The sequence below is a fragment of the Penicillium bovifimosum genome (assembly GCF_028826915.1).
Source record: "Penicillium bovifimosum strain IBT 22155 chromosome Unknown utg000001l_segment0_segment0, whole genome shotgun sequence".
NCBI lineage: Eukaryota > Fungi > Ascomycota > Eurotiomycetes > Eurotiales > Aspergillaceae > Penicillium > Penicillium bovifimosum.
In genome coordinates this window covers 2,226,831-2,250,285 of record NW_026622710.1, presented here as the reverse complement: position 1 = coordinate 2,250,285, position 23,455 = coordinate 2,226,831, and the positions used below count along the sequence as shown (strand labels likewise).

At 51.8% G+C, this 23,455-nt stretch overlaps 10 protein-coding genes across 10 annotated transcripts; 6 read left to right on the top strand and 4 right to left on the bottom strand.

Annotated features, from left to right (window-relative positions):
- Window positions 1–372: 372 nt before the first annotated feature.
- N7515_000863 (Spo12 family protein) lies at window positions 373–877 on the top strand (the record flags this gene model as incomplete). The annotated part of the gene is made up of 3 exons (XM_056661607.1): window positions 373–521; window positions 593–682; window positions 790–877. 3 exons carry the CDS (start codon window positions 373–375, stop codon window positions 875–877), a joined length of 327 nt encoding a protein of 108 aa, XP_056526773.1.
- Window positions 878–1,569: 692 nt separating this feature from the next.
- N7515_000862 (uncharacterized protein) lies at window positions 1,570–3,093 on the top strand (the record flags this gene model as incomplete). The annotated part of the gene is made up of 4 exons (XM_056661606.1): window positions 1,570–1,644; window positions 1,697–1,942; window positions 2,019–2,231; window positions 2,287–3,093. The coding sequence occupies 4 exons, from the start codon at window positions 1,570–1,572 to the stop codon at window positions 3,091–3,093; spliced, it is 1,341 nt and encodes a 446-aa protein (XP_056526772.1).
- Window positions 3,094–3,510: 417 nt separating this feature from the next.
- Window positions 3,511–5,554, bottom strand: N7515_000861 (ribosome biogenesis GTPase LSG1; the record flags this gene model as incomplete). Its single annotated transcript, XM_056661605.1, has 2 exons — window positions 3,511–4,566; window positions 4,628–5,554. The coding sequence occupies 2 exons, from the start codon at window positions 5,552–5,554 to the stop codon at window positions 3,511–3,513; spliced, it is 1,983 nt and encodes a 660-aa protein (XP_056526771.1).
- A 574-nt stretch (window positions 5,555–6,128) lies between these two features.
- Window positions 6,129–7,699, top strand: N7515_000860 (ribosome biogenesis protein LTV1; the record flags this gene model as incomplete). Its single annotated transcript, XM_056661604.1, has 2 exons — window positions 6,129–6,148; window positions 6,202–7,699. 2 exons carry the CDS (start codon window positions 6,129–6,131, stop codon window positions 7,697–7,699), a joined length of 1,518 nt encoding a protein of 505 aa, XP_056526770.1.
- A 423-nt stretch (window positions 7,700–8,122) lies between these two features.
- Window positions 8,123–9,834, bottom strand: N7515_000859 (CDP-diacylglycerol--glycerol-3-phosphate 3-phosphatidyltransferase; the record flags this gene model as incomplete). The annotated part of the gene is made up of 3 exons (XM_056661603.1): window positions 8,123–9,125; window positions 9,179–9,531; window positions 9,592–9,834. 3 exons carry the CDS (start codon window positions 9,832–9,834, stop codon window positions 8,123–8,125), a joined length of 1,599 nt encoding a protein of 532 aa, XP_056526769.1.
- Window positions 9,835–9,972: 138 nt separating this feature from the next.
- Window positions 9,973–10,792, top strand: N7515_000858 (complex I NDUFA12 subunit family protein; the record flags this gene model as incomplete). The annotated part of the gene is made up of 7 exons (XM_056661602.1): window positions 9,973–10,023; window positions 10,083–10,103; window positions 10,189–10,195; window positions 10,254–10,334; window positions 10,407–10,470; window positions 10,540–10,677; window positions 10,744–10,792. 7 exons carry the CDS (start codon window positions 9,973–9,975, stop codon window positions 10,790–10,792), a joined length of 411 nt encoding a protein of 136 aa, XP_056526768.1.
- Window positions 10,793–11,084: 292 nt separating this feature from the next.
- N7515_000857 (uncharacterized protein) lies at window positions 11,085–14,877 on the bottom strand (the record flags this gene model as incomplete). The annotated part of the gene is made up of 5 exons (XM_056661601.1): window positions 11,085–13,538; window positions 13,592–14,208; window positions 14,267–14,593; window positions 14,651–14,774; window positions 14,872–14,877. The coding sequence occupies 5 exons, from the start codon at window positions 14,875–14,877 to the stop codon at window positions 11,085–11,087; spliced, it is 3,528 nt and encodes a 1,175-aa protein (XP_056526767.1).
- Window positions 14,878–15,150: 273 nt separating this feature from the next.
- On the top strand, window positions 15,151–17,514 carry N7515_000856 (RIX1/PELP1 family protein; the record flags this gene model as incomplete). The annotated part of the gene is made up of 2 exons (XM_056661600.1): window positions 15,151–15,483; window positions 15,544–17,514. 2 exons carry the CDS (start codon window positions 15,151–15,153, stop codon window positions 17,512–17,514), a joined length of 2,304 nt encoding a protein of 767 aa, XP_056526766.1.
- Window positions 17,515–17,670: 156 nt separating this feature from the next.
- N7515_000855 (wax synthase family protein) lies at window positions 17,671–19,248 on the bottom strand (the record flags this gene model as incomplete). The annotated part of the gene is made up of 1 exon (XM_056661599.1): window positions 17,671–19,248. The coding sequence occupies one exon, from the start codon at window positions 19,246–19,248 to the stop codon at window positions 17,671–17,673; it is 1,578 nt and encodes a 525-aa protein (XP_056526765.1).
- Window positions 19,249–20,107: 859 nt separating this feature from the next.
- Window positions 20,108–23,073, top strand: N7515_000854 (DEAD/DEAH box helicase; the record flags this gene model as incomplete). The annotated part of the gene is made up of 4 exons (XM_056661598.1): window positions 20,108–20,369; window positions 20,440–20,627; window positions 20,682–22,045; window positions 22,104–23,073. 4 exons carry the CDS (start codon window positions 20,108–20,110, stop codon window positions 23,071–23,073), a joined length of 2,784 nt encoding a protein of 927 aa, XP_056526764.1.
- Window positions 23,074–23,455: the final 382 nt, after the last annotated feature.

Here is a 23,455-nt window from a genome sequence, read left to right as displayed (position 1 = left end):
TACTGTGTACACTGTGTTTACTATTGTGTTTACTGTATCCATGAACATTGCATTCTGCACCTAAATTCTACACCAAACTCTGTTCATAAACAATAAGCCTGTAATTGTCTAGCCTGATAGAATAAATCCAGATCTCCCTTAGTGTCCGTACACAGTACTGGGAATGTCCCTGTCCCCGGGTGGCGTCAGTGTCCACGTTGCCTAGCCAACAATCAAACTTGCCCATTTTTCTCGGACACGCCAACAACACGTTTTTCCTGTTATCCGATCGACGTTCAAGACTCTTCTTTCTCCCTCCTACATAAAGCCACAGTTGAACACTCCTCCATACGCATCCACACACACACACACACACACACACACACACACAAAATGGACGCTACCACACAATCTCAGCCTCTGGCCGACCGCCCAACCAACACCCACCTGGCCAACACCGAGAAGACAGACCTGAAAGGCTCAGACATCTCCTCAATGGAGTATCACCGCCAGGTTCTGCAGGGCAAAGTAGCAGGCGAGGAGTAAGTCAACCAATTCCCCTGGACTCCTATCATCCTATGCAGAAACAGAATTAACCAGTATCCCACAACAGACAGCCAACATCCTACGTCTCACCCTCCGATGATATAATGAGCCCCTGCACAAAGAAGTTGAGCGATATCAAGGGCAAGCGCTTTAAGAAGTATGTTTTGATTGCCACTGGTTTCGGGTCTGGGCTGTTCCCCTCAGCTGAGTGCCTCGGCGTTAATACCCGCCTAAAAGACCTCCCAAACTAATTACTCTCTACAGTGCCGGCAAGCCCCAGTCATTGTTCGCTAAGCTCGGTAAGAAGAGCTATGAGCAATCTTCAGCCGAGCAGGGTCGGACTGAAAACTAGTTGATCGTTTACTTCTCTTCTCATTCGATATCCTACTCCTCTCCGACGGTTTGTCCTGGTCTTCCCTCAATTCGTCTTCACTCCGCGCCGGTCGCTGTGTCGGCATTGAGGAGCCGATTTGAGATCTTGGATTGGTTCGAGACCTGAGTTGGAGGCTACAGATGTTGCTTTTTGTTTTTCTTATTTGTGATGACCTGCAATGCCTTTGTTTCTTGTTGGGTTTTTGGGGGAATATTTGGGATTGGATTCTCATGGAGCTCGGGGTGAATCAATGGACTTTCTCTTCTTGGTCTGTCGTACCTAGTACCTACACAATACGTGTACACAGTAGTTATGTTGTAGATGTAGGTTGTACAGTAGTCTGGACCTAGGCAACTCTCGGTGATCTGGCCGAAGTAGCGGACTGTACTAGTATGTCAACACCAGACACAATTAGGGTACAATTAGGGTATTACTCCTACAATTCTACACAGTAGAGACCTGAGAGAGTAAATGTACATACAATCCAGCTGTAATCAAGAAAAACAATCCTTTACTTCACTAGTAGTATACACCGGTTAGCTCTGGGCCGAGGCAAAATCCGCATCTCTCGGCTTCTCCACACCTGAGACCTTCTCCGCAATTGCAATGGCCTGACCTTTCCTCCTTATATTCAGCTGCCATCTCCCCCGAATACTCCTCAAACACACACAATGCCTGCCTCTGCCCGTATCCCACCTATTGCCCTGCCGTTCGTCAGCGAACAGGCCAAGCGAACCCTCGACCTGGTATGTTCTCTCCTTAACCATCCAGCCCCTCATCATACTAACACCAATTCAGGTCGAGGAATTCGTCGAGAAGGAGTGTATCCCCGCCGACTCCGTCTTCCAGGCCCAGCTCGGCGAAGGCGAGAAGCGATGGACCACTACCCCTGACGTCCTGGAGGGTCTGAAGGCCAAGGCCAAGAAGCTCGGTCTATGGAACATGTTCCTGCCTAAGAATCACTTCACCCAGGGTGCCGGGTTCTCTAACTTGGAGTATGGATTGATGGCTGAGTTGCTCGGTAAGAGCAAGGTTGCTTCCGAGGTATGACTTTCTCCCTTTTCTTATTCCCGCATCGTTTACCATGATATGAACGGTCGCTAACTATTACTTCCACCAGGCGACCAACAACGCCGCCCCTGACACTGGCAACATGGAAGTGTTCGCCAAGTACGGTAACGAGGCACAAAAGAAGCAGTGGCTCGAGCCCCTGCTGGAGGGCAAGATCCGCTCCGCCTTCCTGATGACCGAACCCGATGTCGCCTCCAGCGATGCCACAAACATCTCTCTGGAGATCCGCCGCGACGGCAACGAATACGTCCTCAACGGCTCGGTACGTACCTTCCCACCTCTCAATATACCCCCACATCCAAAACTAACAAAAACAGAAATGGTGGTCCTCCGGTGCCGGTGACCCCCGCTGCAAGATCTACCTAGTAATGGGCAAGACCGATCCCACCAACCCAGACACCTACAAGCAGCAATCCGTCATCCTCGTTCCCGCCGGCACACCCGGTGTAACCATCCACCGCATGCTAACCGTCTACGGCTACGACGACGCACCCCACGGCCACGGGCACATCACCTTCAAGAACGTGCGCGTCCCCGCCTCCAACATGGTGCTCGGCGAAGGCCGCGGATTCGAAATCATCCAAGGCCGTCTCGGCCCCGGCCGCATCCACCACGCCATGCGCGCCATCGGCGCCGCCGAGCGAGCCCTGGAATGGCTGATCGCCCGCGTCAACGACGAGCGCAAGAAGACCTTCGGCCAGCCGCTCGTTTCGCACGGCGTTATTCTAGAGTGGATTGCCAAGTCGCGGATTGAAGTCGATGCTGCCCGGTTCGTTGTTTTGAATGCTGCTATCAAGATCGATCAGGGGAATGCCAAGAGTGCGCTCAAGGAGATTGCCCAGGCGAAGGTTCTCGTCCCGCAGACTGCTTTGACGATTATTGATCGTGCTATTCAGGCGTATGGTGCGGCGGGTGTTTGTCAGGATACCCCGTTGGCGTATCTGTGGGCTGGTATTCGTACGCTGAGAATTGCTGATGGGCCCGATGAGGTGCATTTGCAGCAGCTGGGCAAGAGGGAGAATAAGTCGCGGAAGGATGAGATTATTGCTAAGTTGAATTGGCAGCAGGGTGAGGCGGATCGGTTGCTTGCTGCTTCTGGGTTTAAGCCTAAGAGTCACCTTTGAAGGGACTGTGTCTGTACTTTGAGATGATTGTCTAGCTGCTTGTGTTTTGGTATAGCAGTATAGGACAGGAATACATCGTATTCATTTATTCCCGGGTTCGTAGGTTCATATCTGGATGTAATTGATCCGGGATGGTTTACTCTCGATGAATAGAGAAAAATGTACTGTGTGGTAATCAAGTGAAATGACTGGTATACTCGTAAAACCCTAACGCCAAAAGATGATTCACTCAACAACATGACATGGACATAACTTCAATCCCAACATGCAACATTAGGGAGACCGTTGATCAATTCATCCACCCCATGAGCCCAAGAATGATACGTAGAGTAAAAGGGAGAGCACATCCCCCTCGACTCGCCTGCGAGCGCAAAGCAAGCAAAAACAATGCAACAGAAAGAAAAATAAAGTCAACTTTTAGTAGTCATCATAATCAGGGTTGTTGCGCTTGCCTTTAGCCTGACGCTTATTGGACTTGAAATGCTTCTTGGGATTTCCGCCCCGAACCTCAGAAACGTCCACGCCACGCTCAAGCGCAACCATCATACGCTCCTTGCGGCCCGTAGGCGCCTTGCGCATCTCCTGTCCCTGCTGTGTATAGCGGGACTGGAAGGGGAGGGTCAGACGACCAGCAGAGGGGCCGGTTTCTGACCCGAAGAAGCCGGTGTCGAGGTTACGGGATGTGCGGCCGAGCTCGGGCTCAGTAGCAGGCGCAGATGGGCCGGGGATATCTGCGTTAAGGTCACCAGCGAGCTCGTCGGGTCCGACGGGCTTGCCGATGCGGGCTTGTGTGAGCTGGGCACGGCGTCGCTCGGGGAGATGGCTGACGTCGTAGAGCTCGTCGTTGAACTCGGTGGGATCGATTGGGGTTTCGCCCTCGGCGACTGGGGGTGGGTTGACCCAGAGGAGCTTGCCGTTGACGTAGTCCTTGAGGACGTATCGGGCGGCGCGCGACTCGTCGGGCTGGCCCATACCCTGGGTGGAGAAACCACGGGCTCGCGCGTAGGCGCGGAGAATCTCGCTGGCGGTGGGGATTCCGGTGCCGCCCTCTTCGATGGGGCGCATCCTGAGTTTCACGCCGTAGACTTGCTCGATGAAGTGCTTGGGGATTCGCTTGGCGACGATGCCGGCGGGGCCGGTGAACTCGCGCTGCTGGTCGATGGGCAACACGCCGTTGACGACTAGCTCGGCTTTGGTGGTGGCGAAGTTGGGGAATACGAGACCGGGACAATCGCACAGCATGATCTCCGGGGAGAGATAGAGGGTTTGGAAGTGCTTTGTCTTTCCGGGTGTGGCGGAGACGGAGACCTTCTTTGCGCCGAGAAGGGCGTTGATGGTACTGGACTTACCCACGTTGGGATATCCGACCAGGCCGATGGTAGTCTTCCTTTTGGGCTCCTCGCCATCCTCGGCGGTTTGCGGTAGTGTCTCCGGGGAGTTGGCCAAAAGAGAGCAGTTCCAGTTCTTCCGTGTCTAGAATGTGTGGCCCAAGCGAGCGTTCGGGATCAGCAAGCTTGGCCTTTTCTTCCTCGACTGTGTCCTCCTTCTGGTATCCGTCATCTTCCTCGGGGTGTCCGTTGACGTTCATCTTCTGCGTTGACTGAGCAAGTTCATCATCGGATTCAACATCAGAGTCATCAGAGTCATTTTCTTGCTCCTGCAAAGCAAGAAGGGCCTCGTTCTTTTCCTTGGCGAGGTGAGCAGAGAAGAAACGGAAGTTGATCTTGTTGGTCTCGAAATAGTGGGCCCATGCTTCTCTCTGCTTCAGAGTCAACATATCTGCCTTGTTGACCAGCAGCAAGTTCTTCTTCCGAGGGTCAATCTCCTTGACGTAGTTCTCCAAATCCTCTGAACGGAACTGCAGCGGGTTTCGTGCATCGACAATCTGCACAATAAGATCGGACCGCTCAATGACACGCCACAACTGGCGCCAGACCTCCAAATTGCGCTCGAAGGGAGTCATCAGCAAATCGTGACTCTCCACCAACTCTGCCAATCCTCGTCGCCATTCCAGCAGACTTTGTTTCTCCATCGTCTCAAGTTGATTTCGAGTGGTGTTCTGGTCCCACTGTGGTCGTCGAGGCACAGTGAGGCGGTCCTTATTCTTCTGCTGCTTCAAATAGGCATTTCTTTCTTCGGTGGGTGTGAGAAGGAAGGGGTTCTTCTGGTCGGAGTGGATGATCTTGACGTTATTGATTTTTTCAGCCGTAAAGTCGGTTCCGGCCAACTCGGCAGTGCTCAAGAACTCGTCGAGCGCAGCCTGCTCAGTGATACTACGCATCTTGACCCAAGAGGCCTCCTTGGCCTCGTTGGTGACGTAGGTTTCGCCATTGACGCCTGTGCGCTGGATGGCATTGTTGTGAGAGGCCTTCTTCTGAGCCGATGCTTTGCCCTTTCCGAACCGATCGTTCATGAGACTGGCGCCCAGTCCCACGGACTTCTTGGATTTAGCCAAAACCATGGTGATGACTGTTTAACAAAATTAAGAAAAGTTGGAGTCAAATGAAAAATTGAAGTCGAGCAGAAACCCCCACCTGAAAAAGGGAATTTTGGATTATTCAGACGGATAAGATAACGCTGACTCAGCCCCCTCTATCGATAGCGAAGTACTCCGTACTATGGTCATGTTTGTTCTTTCTTGAGGGTTTAATGCCATGGTTAGTAGTATGTGAATATAGCCCTGTCTGATATACACTGTATGAGTTTGACTATGCTTGAGAGACTTGACTTTTATGGTTCCAAGCTGGGATTTATGGTCCTGTCTGGCACAAAGTGCAAATGCACCGTTACCCAAGCGAATGGATACCCAAGTCTCTAAGCGAGAGCACAATGAGATTATGAGCAATATCATACTACATAAATGCAATAATACTCGTCACGAATACAAAGACCAAAGCAAGTCGTATCATCTCTTAAATCGAAGTTAAAGCAACATCCTGAGGACCCCGGAGAAGAGGCGATAAGAAACACGTGACCCTATCAATCCCACTTTTTCCTTTTTTTCCTGCGATACCTAAACCTCGACCAACGCAAAGATGCCGCCCAAACAGTGGATGTACGTATTCATAAAGATCAAAGACTGCTGCGCGTAAATTGACCAGTTCACAGTGACAAGAAGAACGCGACCAAGTTCCAGCTTTTCCACCGATCCCAAAATGACCCGTTGATCCACGATGACGATGCGGACGACCGTTTCCTTTACCAAGTCGCAGGCCCCGCGCTTGTCGAGGCACCATCTTCTGCATCGACAACCTCGAAAAAGAAGTTGCCCAATCTTTCCGACCTCCAATCAGAGTATGGTGACAGCGCTCGCAAGAATGAGGGCGAGGCCGCCAACCACGGAATCTACTATGACGACTCTAGCTACGATTACATGCAGCATCTCCGCGATCTAGGCAGCGGCACTGGAGATGCCTACTTCATTGAGGCTAAGACGGAGAAGGGCAAGGGCAGGGCTGGTCGAGGCATGAAGCTGGAAGATGCGCTGCGACAGGTCTCGCTCGTGGATAAAGATACTTATGCCCCGAGCGCTTCCGGTGGTGCCAGCGTTTATGGCTCGCAGTATGGCGATATGCGTTCAAATGCTTCGTCCTATGTCCGCCAGCCAACCTACCAAGATCAGCAGGATATTCCAGATGCCATCTCAGGATTCAAGCCTGATATGGACCCGCGTCTACGAGAGGCCCTGGAGGCATTGGAGGACGAGGCCTACGTGGAAGAGGGCGATGCAGACGATATCTTCGGCGCGTTGACAGCGAATGCTGAGGAAATCGACCAGGGTGACTGGGAGGATACCTTGTTTGATGATGACTACGAGGATGATGGATGGGAGTCGGATGCGACGGAGAAAGCGCCTGTGCAGCCGGACAGCACCGATATTCATGATGATTCCCATCAGTCAGTGGACGAGGAAGCCTCAGATGCCCCCGCAATGCCACCAGTTCCGACCGGCGAGTTGCCTGACCATGACAAGCCGGCTCCCGATATGCCCGCTGACCAGAGCTGGATGAACGAGTTTGCTAAGTTCAAGAAAGACGCCAAGGCCGTCAATGCTCCCAAACCGGCTGCACCCACAATTGCCGCCTCGCAGACGATGGCGTCGACCGTCTTCACTGCTGGTGGTACCCCGATCCGCCGCAAGAAGCGCAAGGGTGCTCTTACCAACCCGTCTGCGTACTCGATGACATCCTCCGCCTTGGCTCGTACTGAGGGCCATCGTCTTCTCGACGACCGTTTCGACAAGGTTGAGCAACTCTATGCTCTCGACGAAGAAGATGAGTACGATGATAGCATGTCGATGGTTAGCGGCATGACAGGTATGACGGGTATGACTGGTATGACTGGCATGTCCACCGCATCATCAGTTGCCCCCAGTCTGGTTGACGGCAATGGTCAAGCAGTGCACAGCAGCCACAATTTCAACAATGTCATGGATGATTTCCTTTCGAGCTGGGATCCCAACACCAGTAAGCAAGCGAAGCGTCACGGCGCCAAAAACAAGCGTGGCAAGAACGGCAACGAGGTAATCGGTATCAGGATGCTCGACGAGGTACGATCCGGTCTTGGTCCTGCTCGGATTAGGAGCAAGCTTCCTGGAAACGCTTGAATGAGGATTTGCACTGCATGTGAGAGGACTCTGAATGGGGAATCTCCGTTACGACTGGCGTTCGGCCTTTTTATTTACTTTTTTTACGACATTTCTGTGAATCTCATGGTAGACCAAAAGTCTCTTTTTTTGATGCTCTGTGTATCTCTTCTTACTCTCCACGGATGAGTATCTCTTCAATAGCAGCCCACGAAATCATTTCTCTTACGACACTACAACATTGTGAAACTGTTACCTACTTAGTCCATTTAGCATACAGTGGGAGTACCTAGCTCATGTAGAATGATGCATTGTATGACTTTGATCGAAATGTCCTGGTTGGCATGGATCAGACTCAACTGATACCTACACCTGATGTCCCAATATATTACAAATTCGCTACTAATCCCAAAAGATATTTGTACAAAAGGCCAAGAAAAAGAACTAGAAGGCACCGCCAACCTTCTCGACAATCCACATGGAGAGTCTCACATTCCACCCGACTCTCCTCTCCGTGCGCATCAGATCCTCCCTCGAGACAGGGCTAGCATTTTCCTGAAGACGCTCCGTCTCCTCACCCAGCTTACGCTTCAGCTCGGGGTCATTCGTCACGACAACCGCACCGGACTCAAGGTCCAGGCTGTAGCTGCGCTTCGTGTAGTTGCTGCTGCCCACAAAGGTGAGACTGGGGTGTTCCTCGCGCGGCAGCGTGACCCACAGACCTTTGGCATGGTAGGTCCACCCGCCCGGTGTACCAACAGTACCCTTGCGCCATTCCTTCAGCTGAATGGCGTCGGTGGCTCCTGCTGCGCCGACGCGGTCCAGGAAGCGGCCGGCAAGGTGGGTGTATGCGGCTGGCAGCATACCGGAGATACCGGAGGAGCCGAAGAATCCGTTTGCCCACGGGGAGGCTGTTAAGACGGTCCCTTGTGTGGAGGTGGGAGTCTTCGAGGGTGTGGTTGTGCTTGCAATGAGGAGGGAGGAAAGGACGGGGTGGATGTTGAAGTATCCTGCTGTGAAGAGCCAGCGAGCACCGGCAAATACTGATGAAGTGGATAGGAGGCCTAGGATTGTCGTCACGGCTGGATATTCTGTAGAGGTATCTTGCGGTTGCAGGATAGAGGTGAACTGCGATACAGGGTAGACGTATGTTTGACTTGATCCGGATGAAATTGCGGGCTTGTTGTCGGAAGCCTGAATGAGCGGGGTCAAGAATGCCGAAGAAGATGCAATGAAGTCCAGAGGGTCATCTAGAGGTGAAGGGGCTTTGTTTGTGGAAGGCCACTCCATGATATAGCTGGATGGGGTTTCAGGGTCTGGCAGGATGCGGAAGCTCAAGCTACAGATTGCATGGTGGATTCGGGCGTAATATTCGGTGAGTACCTCGGAGTCGAAGACATGGTACCGATCTAGGCGGCTGGTGAAGTATTCCTCTGATAGGTTTGCTCTGCGAATGTGTGAGTATCACATATCTTGCACAAGGACTGCAGACAAACATACCCTGATAGAATGATCTCGTCGTCGATACCGTACAACTTCATATGCTGCAAGCCCCAGCCCTCATTGATGCGGGCTGGGATGTATTTCTTTCTCAGACCCGTCAAATTGGGAGTATGAAACATCCGAATCTCGACTCGTTCGGGTCCATGCTCTTCGACCAACGAGCAAAGAAGCGAGGCGCATGAAGGGTTCGGGGTCTCTCGTGTGCCGCGCAAAGCGTCCGTGAGAATAGAGACCTTGAGATCCGGGTTATCGCGAAGAGCTTGGCTCAAGGTATCGACAAGATCGTGTTCTGTCTTTCCGATATACAAGGTAGAGAGATAAATGCGCCGCTTAGCATTGCGGATTTTGTTCTGCGAGGGTTTGAGTTAGTTCCAATTTCATGTTGGGCGGACGGTTATAAGTAGACATACCTTCAATGTCGAGTAGAAATTGGCCGGAGAGTCAACAATATGAATCTGAGACGCAGGCACCTCAAATCGGGGCGCGATTCGGTCTAACTCCGCAGTGATTCCTGCTAACGGCGAAGGAGCGGGTGCAGCAGTTGCAGCCCCCGGACCCGACTGCGCAGAGAACTTGCGGGCGCATAGTTTCTGACGAGCAACTGGGTGACGCCAAGCTGAACGAAGCGTTTGCCCTCCAATGCGACCGAACATTTCTGAATATTCTCAATGTCGAAGATTTTCTGAGGGAAATCCATGTAGAGTGAGTGCAAACGGTGCAAACACACCGCCCTGGCAACCTCAAATCGCCAATCTCTCTCCCATTCGCCCTAGCACAGTACACCAGCAAAGATGTCGACTATTGTGAGGACGCTGCGCAACCTTCGCCGGGTTGGCTTCAAGGTTTGTATTCATGTGATATGTTCTCCTTGTAAAATTTGGTTGCTGACACTGCTATACAGGATGCCGCCCACCAGATGCAGGTACGATTACCGCCGACTCCCCCGGAACAGCAGGTCAATTGGATGAGCTCAAGACTAACCTAAGCCCCTGTTTGCTGTGATTTAGAATATCGGTATGTTGCCATTGAACCCTAGCTGTGACAGTTGACTAACGATTCATGTTTCTTGCAGGTGATACCAAGGCCGGAACACTGATCGGAGTCGATCGCTGGGGAAACAAGTTCTTCGAGAACATGAGCGAGGAACTGCCTCGTAAGCAGCATATCTGAACCCAGAGTACTGTCTGAGAAAATGGAATTGCTAATGGAGAGCTTCTCCGGTTAGTCCGAACACGATGGGTTGACTACAAGGATGCCGAATACGACGCATCCCACATTGAGCCCGGCTGGTAAGCGCTTCTCTCGAAAGATGGGACCCAATATGTTCCCCCGTGGAATACGAAACTGATAATTCTCAGGCACGCTTGGATTTCCTACATGGTCGATGCGCCCCCCGCAGCCGACAAGATCTTGGAGGGCGGTATCCGTCACTGGGAGCTGCCCGAGCACCGTCCCAACCCGACGCTGAGCCGCTCTGCTTACAAGACTTACTCGACGTACGTGTGACATTTATATGTGCTATCTATTGATATAGCTCGAGCATTACTGACTTTCCTATTCAGCACCCGGCCTAAGATCAATGCCTGGAACCCTGTCGCTGCTCCGCGGTAAATCCATTTGCAGTAGCGGTTAGTGTCGTTCAATTGATCTCGTTCTCCTTTCAGCCTGTTGGCATATCGTTTGCCGATTTGGGAAATGTACATAAAGACGTCTTGCCAGTAGTGCCTTTTTTTTACGAAGAAAGTCAGTTTTCGAAGTTGGGCTTCAATGAAAGTTGTAGTAAAAGTAAATTCACATGCTATTAACTCAAGGTATCTCAATTATTGAAAATCCAAAGACATGCATTACGGGTAGAGGGGAAACAAAATAGATACATGAAGATATGAAACAAGTCATTCGACCTTTAGAGGACGTAGAGGCCAGATCCAATATTAGACCAGTGACGAATTGGCCGTCGATCCTCGAGTTCAATGCACCACCACAGTACCTCTTTCAGCTTGTCGATCTGCTCACCCGCCTCGTATGCTCTGGACAACGCAAACCATGCCTCGGAGTTGTCCCAGGAGCTTCCAAGCTTGGTCAATGCCGAAAGAAGACCATAGGCGCGATCGCGGGCTGCAAGGCGATGTAGTTGCTTAGGCTCAACATTTTGGGCGGATGAAGAAGTCTCTGCTGTTCCTGTGCTTTCGGCCCCATTTGGTGTCTTGCCATCTTCGGTCGAGATAGCCTTCGCAGACTTGGGGTTGGGTGTCTCCGACAGCAACGACAGGCGTGCCACGTCGAGATCCACATCTGCATTTGGCGCTTCGGGGGCCAATTTCTGCTCCCAAATATCCAGAAGAAGATTCGCAAGACCAATGGTAGCCGTAGGGTGGTCCTGGTAGCGCAGCAGTGCTTCCTCGAAGTGCTTGATGGCTTGATGAGGCTTGGACCGAGCTTGTGCTAAGAGACCCTGTTCCGCGTATACATCAGCCCAAAGCTCTTCGGAGCTTTTGGAAGCTCCCCAGCCGCGCTTTCTGAATACTCGAGCGGAAGACTCTTGAGATGCAACAAGTGCTTCCACTCGAGCGGCCTGCTTGGAAGCTTCTTCACAGGCTTCACGGGCATCGTCAAACAGAGATGCTCGGCGGTAAAGACCGGCGATAACAAGCCAGATCTTGATGAGAATACCCAGTGCATGCTTCTGAGACTGAAGTACGGAGAACTTGGTTATGGCACTGGTGGGAGAGTCGAAACGGTGGCAGACCGGCAGCCGGATATCCTGGTGAGGGGGTTGGTGCTCATGACCGCCTGGGAAAGGCTCTTCTCTGTGGTTCATGTTGTGGGCCATTGCCGGCAGTGATTGTTTGCCTTTGGTAGGATGGATCGCGGATTCTGGCGATGCGTTGCCAGAAACCGCAATGCCAACAGCGTCTGCCGGTGTCTCGCCCCCGTTAGGAAGTGGAGGCTGTTCAACAGGCGGCTTCTCACTTCTGCTGAAGCTCATACTCCGCTTTTTCAATTTCTTTGAGTCTGACCGCCCAATGGTTGGCGGTCTCCCCTGACGGCTGTTAAAATCTTCATCGGTGACCTGGATTAACGGAGCATCCGTCGTATGACCATTAGGGATGGCAGGGGTTGGCGGAACGACGCCAGAACCATTACTTGGATCGGCACGGCGATCCGGTAACTGAGATGTCCTGTGCCGACCGAAAATGCTACCCCGGAAGCTTCTGGTGGTTCCTGAAGAGCTTTTCGGGGGTACTAGGTCGGCTTTGGCGCTGGTCTCCCCAATCTCGAGCTTCAGATCATGGAACAAAGTGCTGAATAGGCTCAGTAATTGTGTGCTGTGGTTGACAGCGGCCTCAGGGCCCTCCAGGAGCTCGATGAAAGCAAGCTGTGTGATGCGAGTTTGAATGATGCGCTCTTTCTCTCTGCCTTGCAATCGGTTGATAATCGTCCGTTGATTGGAATTTGGTGCATTTCTCGACGATCGCCGGTCACGATGACCTTTCGAGAACAATTCCCGGGGAAACTGCTCAAATGCAGCTTCGCATGACCGACCAGCAATCTCGAATTCTTGCTTCGCACTCAGCAGCAGCGCAAGCAGATGCCACAAAGGTACCAAATCACGCTCTTTGGAAAGATCATCAGACACGGCATTAGATGTGCCATTGGGCGTCAGAGCCGACTTAACATAGTCAATCGCAGTGTCCAAATCTCGGTTCTCGGCCAAGAGAAGACCCAGGGTGTATAAAGAGGAATAGTTTGTGCTATTTCCCAACTCTGGAGCAAGACTCTTCTCGAGGTATTCGATTGCATCAGCTCTAATTTCATCGCGTGATTCATTCACCGGTGTCCAGCTTGCCCAAGAGGCAAGGCCAATACCGACGGCTCGGTAGGACGACGCCAGCACGGAGGAAGGGATGCCTGTTGAGTGCGTAGAGCTGCCATTGACCTGGCCATTTGTAATCTGGCCATTTGCAATCTGGCCGTTTGTGATTTGGCCGTTTGTGATTTGGCCATTTGTGACCTGGTCGTTTGTGACATGGCCATTTGTGTGAGGCAAAGTATGCTTGTCGATATACTTCTTTATAATTTCAGTCAGATCCCGGGCCTTCTCTGCCTCTTCGAACGAGCCTAGAGAGGCCAATAATGTGACTCCCTCGGAGAGAGTCTGCAGCAACACTTCATCCTTCTCCAGCTCTCCATATTCCGCAGACTTCTCTGCACGCTCCTTAGCGGCAGTGACAATCTCGATGTATGAATCGAGCGCCTTCAAGGCGAGGTCAAAGTCCGCCAAGGCGGAGTGCACATGGAAGAGACGGCGGAGTACCAAATGAGAATGATAGGTCTTTGCCGCTGCACGATACAGAATCTAGGACAATATTGTTAGTTCCGGGATCTGATTGGGCATGTGGTTAGACCCACCTCTAGCACGTTACGACCAACGGCATCCTGACCTCCTTCGCCGAGGTCCGAATCCTGCCACACGGGACCGCACAGGACTTCCCAGTTACCGACCACCCGCTCAACCCATTCCTCGACCTGTGAGTTTGCCGAGCTGGCCGTAGGAAATTTGACTTCATTGAGCAGATTACGCTCGCAGATAGTCTCCACGCGGCGCAGTTCACTGGCAAGTTGGGGGCGGTCCGGTCCATCATTGGGACCAGTGTATGGGAGCCCATCCTGTAGAACCGTTGTGAGGAGCCCGTAATAGCCAGCCCATACTGATGATCGTTGGGCTGGGATGGGGACATCCACACTGGATGACTTGCTGTTGGAGGCCCCTTGTTTCACGGCAGGATGAGCTGCCCATAGCCTGAGCAAGCGCAGGGCAATATCGACATGCCTGGGTTCCGAGTAGGGTGTGCATTTGCTCGCTTCATCAATTGCCAGGAGAGAACCCTTGCCCAGAAGTGATTCGGACCAACCCAGCAATTGCGGGGTAGAAATCAATGCTAACCTGCCGCTGTTGAGCCACGGAATTAGGGATGCAAATGTCTCGAGCGTGTCGCCAATGTCCGCGACACTAGATTGCGCGGTTGCTAGGTTGGTGTTAGATGTAGCTCTGGGTACGCCAAGCAGCAAACCAAGTAAACATACCCTTGATGTAGCATCCTTTCACTATGCAAACCTCTGTCCACGAGGTAAGAGGTTCTCCCCCACTGGTCAAGCTATCGATTGTCGCTGTGAAGTCTTTAGGTAGACGCGCTGCCGATAGGCTAGGTTCATTCAGAACCCAATGTATCCATCCTAGGCAGACCTGCGCTTGGAATAATTCTTGTGGCGAGCCGTCATTGTTCTCAATTGTCATCAAAAGGGCTGGAATCAACTCGACAAGGTTCGGGGATGCGGTCGAAGAGTCACCGGAAGACTTTTGTTGGATATATGCAATCACACGCGACTCCCCCGTTGCAGTCTGTATCAGACCTATATCGAGACGAGTCGGTTAGCCTGAAGTCAACAAGCGACGGACGGGGAACGCACAAGTCTTTCGCGGCGCATGTTTGGTGACTTTTCGAATTAATTCAGGCACCTCGTCCCATTTGCCCTGGCTCCGCGCTAGGTCCAAAGCTGCGACGTAGCGCTGTCCCTTCTCGGCATTACCTCCCTGGTTTGCATATGTCAACATAAATACTGGGTGGTATCAAGGAGTTGGAAGGATATAAACAAGCACATGTCGTAGGAAGCATAAGACAGACACTTACAGGCATGATTCAGAGGGTTGTGAATGGTTTAGAACGGAGAGGAACAGTTCAAGCTCCGTCAACATCGTCAGTCCTGCAGCCCGATGATCGTCCAGGGGTGGAGAGGGATTACGTACGTGACAGTAATTTAACGCCGAGGCTTCACGCCCGCTTGAAAGTGGCCCGAGCTTCAGGAAAAAAAAGTTATCGATAAGCGCTTCATTTTTGCACACGTTCTCTGTCAATAAGGTTGCTCCATTCTTGAGTCTAGACCTGCTAGATCGGTCTGTTCTGATCGCAATGACTTCTACAACTTTGCGTGCCATCACACACCGCCTGACCACTACTCCGGTCGAGCAATTGCCCTCGATAGCCTCGTTCCTTGCGACTTCGTTGAGCGATTGCGCCGAGCTGCTTTCAGCACCCCAAAATCAAAAGTCTGGAAAGTCGGACTCCGATAATGCAGTACAGATCCATAAATTGAAGACTAGACTGGCAAGTCTGTTGCAGGACCGCAGTGTGGAGGGAAGATGGACCGCTGTCGTCCTGGTGAAAGCCACGGTCGAGGCTGGTCAATGGGAAATTCTGCGCGGTTACGAACCGATCGTCCGCAGCCTGATCAGTATCCTGTCGGTATGTATTGTATCTCAAGCTGATCTTCAACTTTGGTTGCATTGACTAATGCATTCCTAGAAACCTGATCCAATCTCCACAAGGAAAATGTGTATCATCACACTTACTCGGATATTCCACCTCACATACCAATACCCAACACTCGTCCGGGAGATCACAACCCCACAACTTCCGGCATTTGTCACCGCTGCTTTGAACTTGGTTTCTAGCATCACAAAAACCCCTTTGGGCTCAGTCCGAAAGCCGAGACCTAACACCCCGTTCATGGAAATTGTCTTGCATGCCTTGCTGGAATTGGTCCCAAGACATGTTACCATTTTCCGTCCGTTCAATGGCCAGCTCCGGACTCTTCTCACCGAAGTCATTGGCTCATCTTCGCCTGCGTATTTCCCGGAGCACGTGGTCGATGCAGCTGAAGAACTGCTTGTCTCCCTCCACAAGTGCGCTCCCAAGGATCAGGCTAGCGCTGGATGGAAGGATGATTGCAAATCGACAATCTTGTCTATCCACCGAACGATAGACCATGTTTTCCGGGCCGTCGTAGAGCAGTGGGAGTCTGTTGATGCGGGTCTGGCGCACATACGACCAAACTATAGCGCGGAAATCGGCGACCATGCCGAGGATGGCCTTGGACTTCCAGGCTGGAACGGACTTCACTCGGGTGTTGATAGATTGATCGCACTTTTGAGGATCCTCTCTGGATTCATCTCGATGCCGACTGCAGTTGCAGTTGCTCTTCCGATGGGCTCTATCCTTGATGTGACGTCCCGGTTGACTTCTGTGACCGTCCCGCCGAACGGCGCCGTGTCATCTCAGTCTGGTATCCAGTTCAACCAGGAAATCAGCCGCGATGAGCGAGAGGCACTTTGGATGGAGCTACCTCGGATCCACATCGCCTGCATGGATCTGCTTTCCAGCGTTGTCGATGTGCTGGGGACTAGCGCAACCGCGGTAACACAGACTATCCTAGAGCAGGCTGTCTGGACCTTCAAGGGCGAAAAGTTCAACAGAGACCTGCGTTCCTCCGTCTATAGCTTGCTCCGTTCTTTGGTGCCGGTGAGCGGACCTGCCATGACCAAACAGAGCGTGGTGTCTCTGACCAACGTGCTACGCACTTGCTGCCAAGATCTGCTACCGGAGACTGAGGAATCTACGTCGACGGGCTCTGACCCTAAAGCAAAGTCGAAAGGTGGACAAGGGACATCCAATGCGGACGCCTTTTTCAACCCCAATCTGCAGAAGTCTGGTCAAGCACAAATGGGCTCCCCGGTTTTAGACCTTCAGAAAAATGCCTCCGGACTCTTGCAGGTCGTGTTTACTTCTATCCCTGCCGAGCTTGTCCCACCCTCCATCAGAGCCGAATTGGACCGCACTATCATTTTGACATCCGACAAAGATGCAATGCTTGCTAGCGTGCTCAACCCTGTCCCAGCAATCAAGGGCCGGGGAGCAGGCTCGAGCATCATCCCGTTCCTGGCTAGGCCTTACGCTGATCAGATGGAGGTGGAAGCCCTGATCCGTCCCAGAATGCCAGTTCTGATGACCGCACCCGAACTTGATGCCTACGTCGATGAAGACGAAGAAGCAGAGGACGAGGAGATGGGTGATGATTCATACAATGCGGCCCCAAAGCCTGTCGAGTTCCTGAAGCAACCTGTGTCGGCACCGTTGCAAGCGCCAGAGGAAGCTCAGACGAAGATCGCTGCACCGGTGCCTACCTTCCAAAAGCGAACCTACACCGAGGAAACTACGTCTCAGGACCCAACACCCCCGAAGCAAGAGACCAAGAAGGCGCGCTTTGACGATCTCGTCTCGAGCGCTTCCAGCCAGCAGCCTTTCATTCAGCCGGCAGCTACAATCACTCAGGCTGAGGCACCCAAAGTTACCACACAGCTGTCCACCACCTCTACAACCGTGATCTCGCAGGCTACGGAGCAAGTTGATGATGATAGCGGGGACGAATTGCCCACTTTGAACATCGACTCCGACACTGATGAAGAGGATGATGATGATGTGGCGATGGAAGGATAGATTTCCTGATCAAGGGAGATTATAAATGTATTCAACTGTGTATATCTCAATCCTGCACCCATACCTAATGCATGACTATCCGAATACTGAAAGTGACACGGTCCTTCCAGATGCAAAAAAACCCAGAATAATACTCCACCCAACCTATCTATAAATCTATAACACTCGTATGCCGCTCCCCCAATATGTACCATCACTCCAGTATTTGAACCAGGGTTCCTTCCAGCACACCCACCTTTGGCCCTGCAACCCCAATCCCAACCCACGAAGTGGGCTGAATGGAACGGGCTCCATGAGCCACAGTCCTCCCTTCGAAAAGTCATCCGCAATAAGGCCACCCGAGGCCATCAGCCAAGAGAACACAAATACGAAGATGGCCGTTCGTCGTAGCCATCTCGGCGTACCCGCGAGCGGTAATTTGGGGAAGATCGACGTCTTGAACACCTGCTCCGCCATGATTGCCACACCCTGTACAGCAAAGAAAAGGAATGTGCCAGACACAGGGCGTGTCTCAGCAATCTGTGTCAGGCTTCCACATGCATGCACGAATCCGCTGAGACAGAAAGCGACCATCAGGTACGTGATGCGACGGACTTGCCGATTGGAAGCCAAGCCGACGGGGAGTAAGGATAAGATCCAGCGTGCGGAGACCATGAACCCATGTCTGAATACCTGGTGCCACCAACGCCCCCAGCAGCCCGCTAATCCATGGTCGAGGATTGGTATAAGGAATGGCCCGAATGTACTGGAGTACAGCCATGGAGCACCGAGCGGAGCCGCGGTTAGCTTCTTGGCTCCATTCGGGAATGCGAGAGACAGTCCAAGGAAGAAGATTGGATTGAGTGATGTCACACACTCGAAGGCGACGTACACACCCAGGGCAGAGTAAATGTTGTGACACAATTGAGCCAAGACTGGGTGGACGCTGATATCTGCCAGGAAGAATGGGAATGGTGACGATGAATCAGCTGAGGCTAGGCCTCGAAAGAAGGGGTCTGGCATAAGGACTATGACTTTGAGGATATCCAGCCCAAGATAACAAATGAAAAATGTCCGAAAGGCTGCCCGCAGTCGGTCCCTGCCACTGGGATAGGATGAAGGCTCCTGTGCTTCGATTTTCTCGGTGAATCCTGAATGCAATTGAGCATGGATTGGCTTTGGAAGAGGGCCCAAATGAGGAGCCCTCCAGTTCCATTCCGGTCCTCTCATATTGAAGAATAGACCGGCGCACCAATCAAGACGATGCGAGAATTCTGCGGGATATGGCTGCCAAACAAGCTTGTCGCTGCTGCCTTGGCATGTTGGATTACTCGATTGGAGTGACTTTTCGACAGCATTGTTTTTCATCTTGGCGCCACCTTGAGGTCGTACATCAAGAGGTTTGCGCTCAATGCGCCTGAAGTCATGCTCAATATCTGTAAACACAAACAACGTGGCATTCCATACTAGCCACCAGGCAGTCATCAGGCCAACCATGTAGCCATTTCCTCCAGTGGTAGCCCGACGGTTCATCCAAATCTCCATTGCAGTGGCAAGAAAGACGACGAAGAGGCCTTTCCGAACATATTGTCCGCCCTTGCTGCGAGGAATCACTAGCCCTATCAGAGGCAAAATGGTGAGCATCACAACCTGATATAGGAACAACGGCTTAAAGACACCCTGCTCAATCAGGTCGTCCAATTCCCTCTCACGGCTTTTGCTCAGATACTCGGAACTATAGTGCATATCGGCCATGTGGGCTGTAGCCCGTGGGAAGCCGGTCGCGTCGTGTCCCTGGACTGTCGATTCCGTTCTCGATCCTTAATTCTCCGGCGTGTGCAAAGGGGTAGGATGCTAGGACAAAGCCTAGACCAAGTAGTAGTACTATTGAACGAGGTAGTATAATACTGTTTTCTGTGAATGGTAGGGGTGAATGAGGAAGTGTCAATGGACACGTCCCAATGGATGACGTGTGAGTGCCTGAGTGGGTGACGACGGGAGGTCAAAGGGAGCAATGCATAAGCATGTTTGTGTGATGAGGTCTCCTATCCCGATCTCGATCATTATTCATTGGTACGATCTATTCTATTGTGTACGCAGTAGTTCTAGCCCTACCATGGTCTCGAAATCTCTACCGATTCGACGTTGTAGTAAGTACTAGTCAGTGAGTTCCCTTGAGCGATTGTACTGTGTAAAGACATGATGCCACAGCCCACCCACACCCTAGTGACTTAGCCATGCGCTACCACCTAGATGTTTCATTGTTTCGACGAGTTATGTTACTCCTGGTAAAAGTACTTAATTCTACGCACATGTATGGACAGTATGATAGCGATCAGCCCGCGATTCTGCGCGAACCATCCAAGAAGTAGATCATGTGATCAACGCTTCACACGTCGGCGCTATACCCAATCGATATCCACCGTATGATAGATAACAACTCATGGAATCTCCAAATCTCAGTGCCACTGAGACGTTTATCTTCATTTTAAACTGTCGATCGGGGAGTCTCACGCGGCACCAGAATCGGACACGGGAATTCCCCTTTCTTTTCCACCTGAATTTTTCAGGTCTCATCTATCAAATTCAACTAGTTGCATGAACAAGAGAAACCATGCCACCAAAACGCAAGTCTGATGTTGGCCCAGCCAATGATGCTTCGGCTAGTAAGCCTGAGCGTGCGCCGAAAACCAGCCGTACAGCTTCTACTGCGAGCCCTCATGAAACTATCTCAGGCCAGAGATTTGGCGAGTCTGCCGACTACATTCCATTGACCCAGGTAGCTGGCGCGGACGAAGATGACGAAGACGCGTTTGAGGTTCTCCAAAGTTCCCAGGCAGTGGATGATTCCTCTCTGGCCGACTCCATTCTCTATGGTATGCACTCGTATATGTGCTTTTCTTTTGAAGTTCCTACTCTAAGTTCAGTACTAAATGGCGCCCATAGGTATTCTCATGACCAAGATTGTTGGTGTTCGCTATTACAGTGGCCATGCCAACCCGGGTGAACGTGTCATTGTCATCCGGGATGCCAATAATAAATATGACAGCAATGCCATCAGGATCACCAATGTAATGGGCGCCCAAATTGGGCACATTCCGAGGGAGGTGGCGGCCAGGTTAGCTCCTTACATGGTGAGTCTATGTGGTCTGAATGCTTTGGTACATTGACGATATTCATAATCATAGGATGCTCGTGATCTTCTCCTCGAAGGGACGTTGACTGGACCTATCGGTAACTTCACATGCCCGATGAACTTGAAATTGTTTGGCCCCCGCGATCCAATCAAACGATCCCAGTTGAAGCAAAGAATGCAAAATGACAGAATTCCTGTTCGCCAATTGTATGACTTAGAGCGCGAAGAACTCAGGCTTCAAAGGGAAGCTGAGAAGCGTCGGATGGAGGCTGCACAGAGAGCCCGCGCCATAGCGCTTGCACAAGCGTCAGCACAATGGCAAGCCAACAGAAACGCGCAATTTTCGAACCTCACAACGGCGGGGACTGGACTTGGTGTCCAGCGGAATGAAAGCCTGGAAGCACTTCTCAATCAGAGCTCCACCTTCAATCCTCGCGATATTGGCCGGGTAGTCGAAAACTTCGGACAAAAGGAGTCTGATCTGGTTAATATGCCAATGGTCGATACTCCAGCCGGACTTACTACTCAATTACTTCCGTATCAGCGCCAAGGACTCGCTTGGATGATCAAGCAGGAATCGCCGAAACTCCCTGCGAGGGGCTCGGACGATATCGTGCAATTGTGGAAACGACGTAACAATGCGTTCCTCAATGTTGCAACTAATTATTCGACGGACAAAGAGCCAACGCTCGCCAGCGGTGGCATCCTTGCCGATGATATGGGCCTAGGCAAGACAATCCAGATCATATCCTTGATTCTTGCAAACCCAAAGCCTCTCACTGCAAACTCGTCTAAGACGACCTTGATCATAGCTCCCGTTGGTGTCATGACCAACTGGAGGAATCAGATCACGGAACATGCCAACAAGGAGACAGCCCCCAGTGTTTTGATTTATCATGGTTCGGGGAAGAAGGAAGCCGCAAATCTGGCAAATTATGATGTGGTCGTTACCAGCTACGGGGCCCTGAGCAGTGACTTCAATCCTGACGCTACTAGGCCGCCTGCTAAGGGCATATTCTCTGTTCATTGGCGTCGTGTTGTGCTTGATGAGGGCCATACCATTCGCAATCCTAGTTCCAAGGCTTCTCTAGCGGCATGCGGTTTGCGAGCCGACTCCCGGTGGACGTTGACCGGTACGCCCATCATCAACACTCTCAAGGACTTGTACTCGCAGATCCGTTTCTTGAAGTTTTCGGGCGGCTTGGAAGACATGGGAATTTTCAACAGTGTCTTGATTCGACCAGTTAATGCAGGAGAACCCGAGGCTCGACTGCTTCTTGAGGCTCTCATGGCTACCATCTGCTTGCGGCGCAGAAAGGACATGGAATTCATCAACCTGAAGTTACCGGAGATGACATCTCGTGTCATCAGAATCAAGTGGCACCCCCATGAAGTAGAGAAGTACACTGCTTTCCAGTAAGGATTGGCCCTCGCCCCTCAGATTCGCGAGACAACTTACTAATAACAATCATAGAACCGAAGCAAAGGGTGCTCTTCTGGATTTCAAGGACAAGGAAGGAAAAACCAAGTACTCACACTTGCTCGAGGTCATTCTTCGTCTTCGCCAAGTCTGCAATCACTGGGTGCTCTGCAAGAACCGCCTAGACAAGCTCATGAGCATGCTGGAAAACCACAAAGTCGTGCCTCTGACACCTGAAAACATCCGAGCCCTGCAAGAGATGTTGAATCTCATGATTGAAAGCCAAGAACAGTGCGCCATCTGCCTCGACACGCTCGATAAACCGGTCATCACTGCCTGCGCCCACGCCTACTGCCGAGGCTGTATCGAACAGGTTATCGAACGCCAGCACAAGTGCCCCCTCTGTCGCGCAGAGATCAAGGATAACAACACTCTGGTCTCCCCCAATGCCGACTTAGGTGATGACACAACCGCCGCTGAAGCTGATCCCGAGAACCCAAGCAGCAAGATCGAAACCTTAGTCAAGATTCTCACCGCGCAGGGTCAGGCACCAGGCACGAAGACTGTAGTCTTCAGTCAATGGACCTCATTCCTGAACCTCGTCGAGCCACACCTCGCTCGATGCGGGGTTAAGTTCGTCCGCATCGATGGCAAAATGTCGTCCGTGGCACGTGACAACTCTATCAACGCCTTCTCGAACGACCCTGAGTGCACCGTGCTCCTGGCAAGTCTGAGTGTGTGCAGCGTTGGCCTCAACCTCGTTGCCGCGAACCAGGTTATTCTGTGTGACAGTTGGTGGGCGCCGGCAATTGAGGACCAGGCTGTCGACCGGGTGTATCGGCTTGGACAGAAGCGGGAGACCACAGTCTGGAGACTGGTTATGCAGGGCAGTATTGAGGAGCGTGTGTTGGACATTCAGGAGCGGAAGAGGAGTCTTATGCTTGCTGCTTTCCGCGAGACGGCGAAGAAGAAGGCTGAGGATGCTGGCACTCGTGTTGCAGATCTTGAGGCTCTTTTGCAGTGAAGTGATGCATCTGTTAAAGTTGTATCGTTCCTATGCATGATTTTACTTCGTGTACATAGTGGTGGTCAGACATGTCAATCGACTGAGGGGTCATCCTTAGGGTTCATTTCGGCCTCACCCAATCGAACGTGTTATCCAAACGCTACATGACATATACCTAAGCCTCAGGTTCATTTTGGCATTCTCCCATTGTAGCACAAGTAGTGGAGCAATCAATATTCAATTTTATCTGAAAGTAGAAGGCAGAAGAAACAAATCCAAGCACCAGCGAACTATTTACCTACGCATTTGAGTCTGACCAGGTAATTTTCATGCACCTCGGCGTGCATCGGAGCGACCCCATGCGCTCCTTGTCCGTCTATCTCCACCGTCTCCAGCAAAT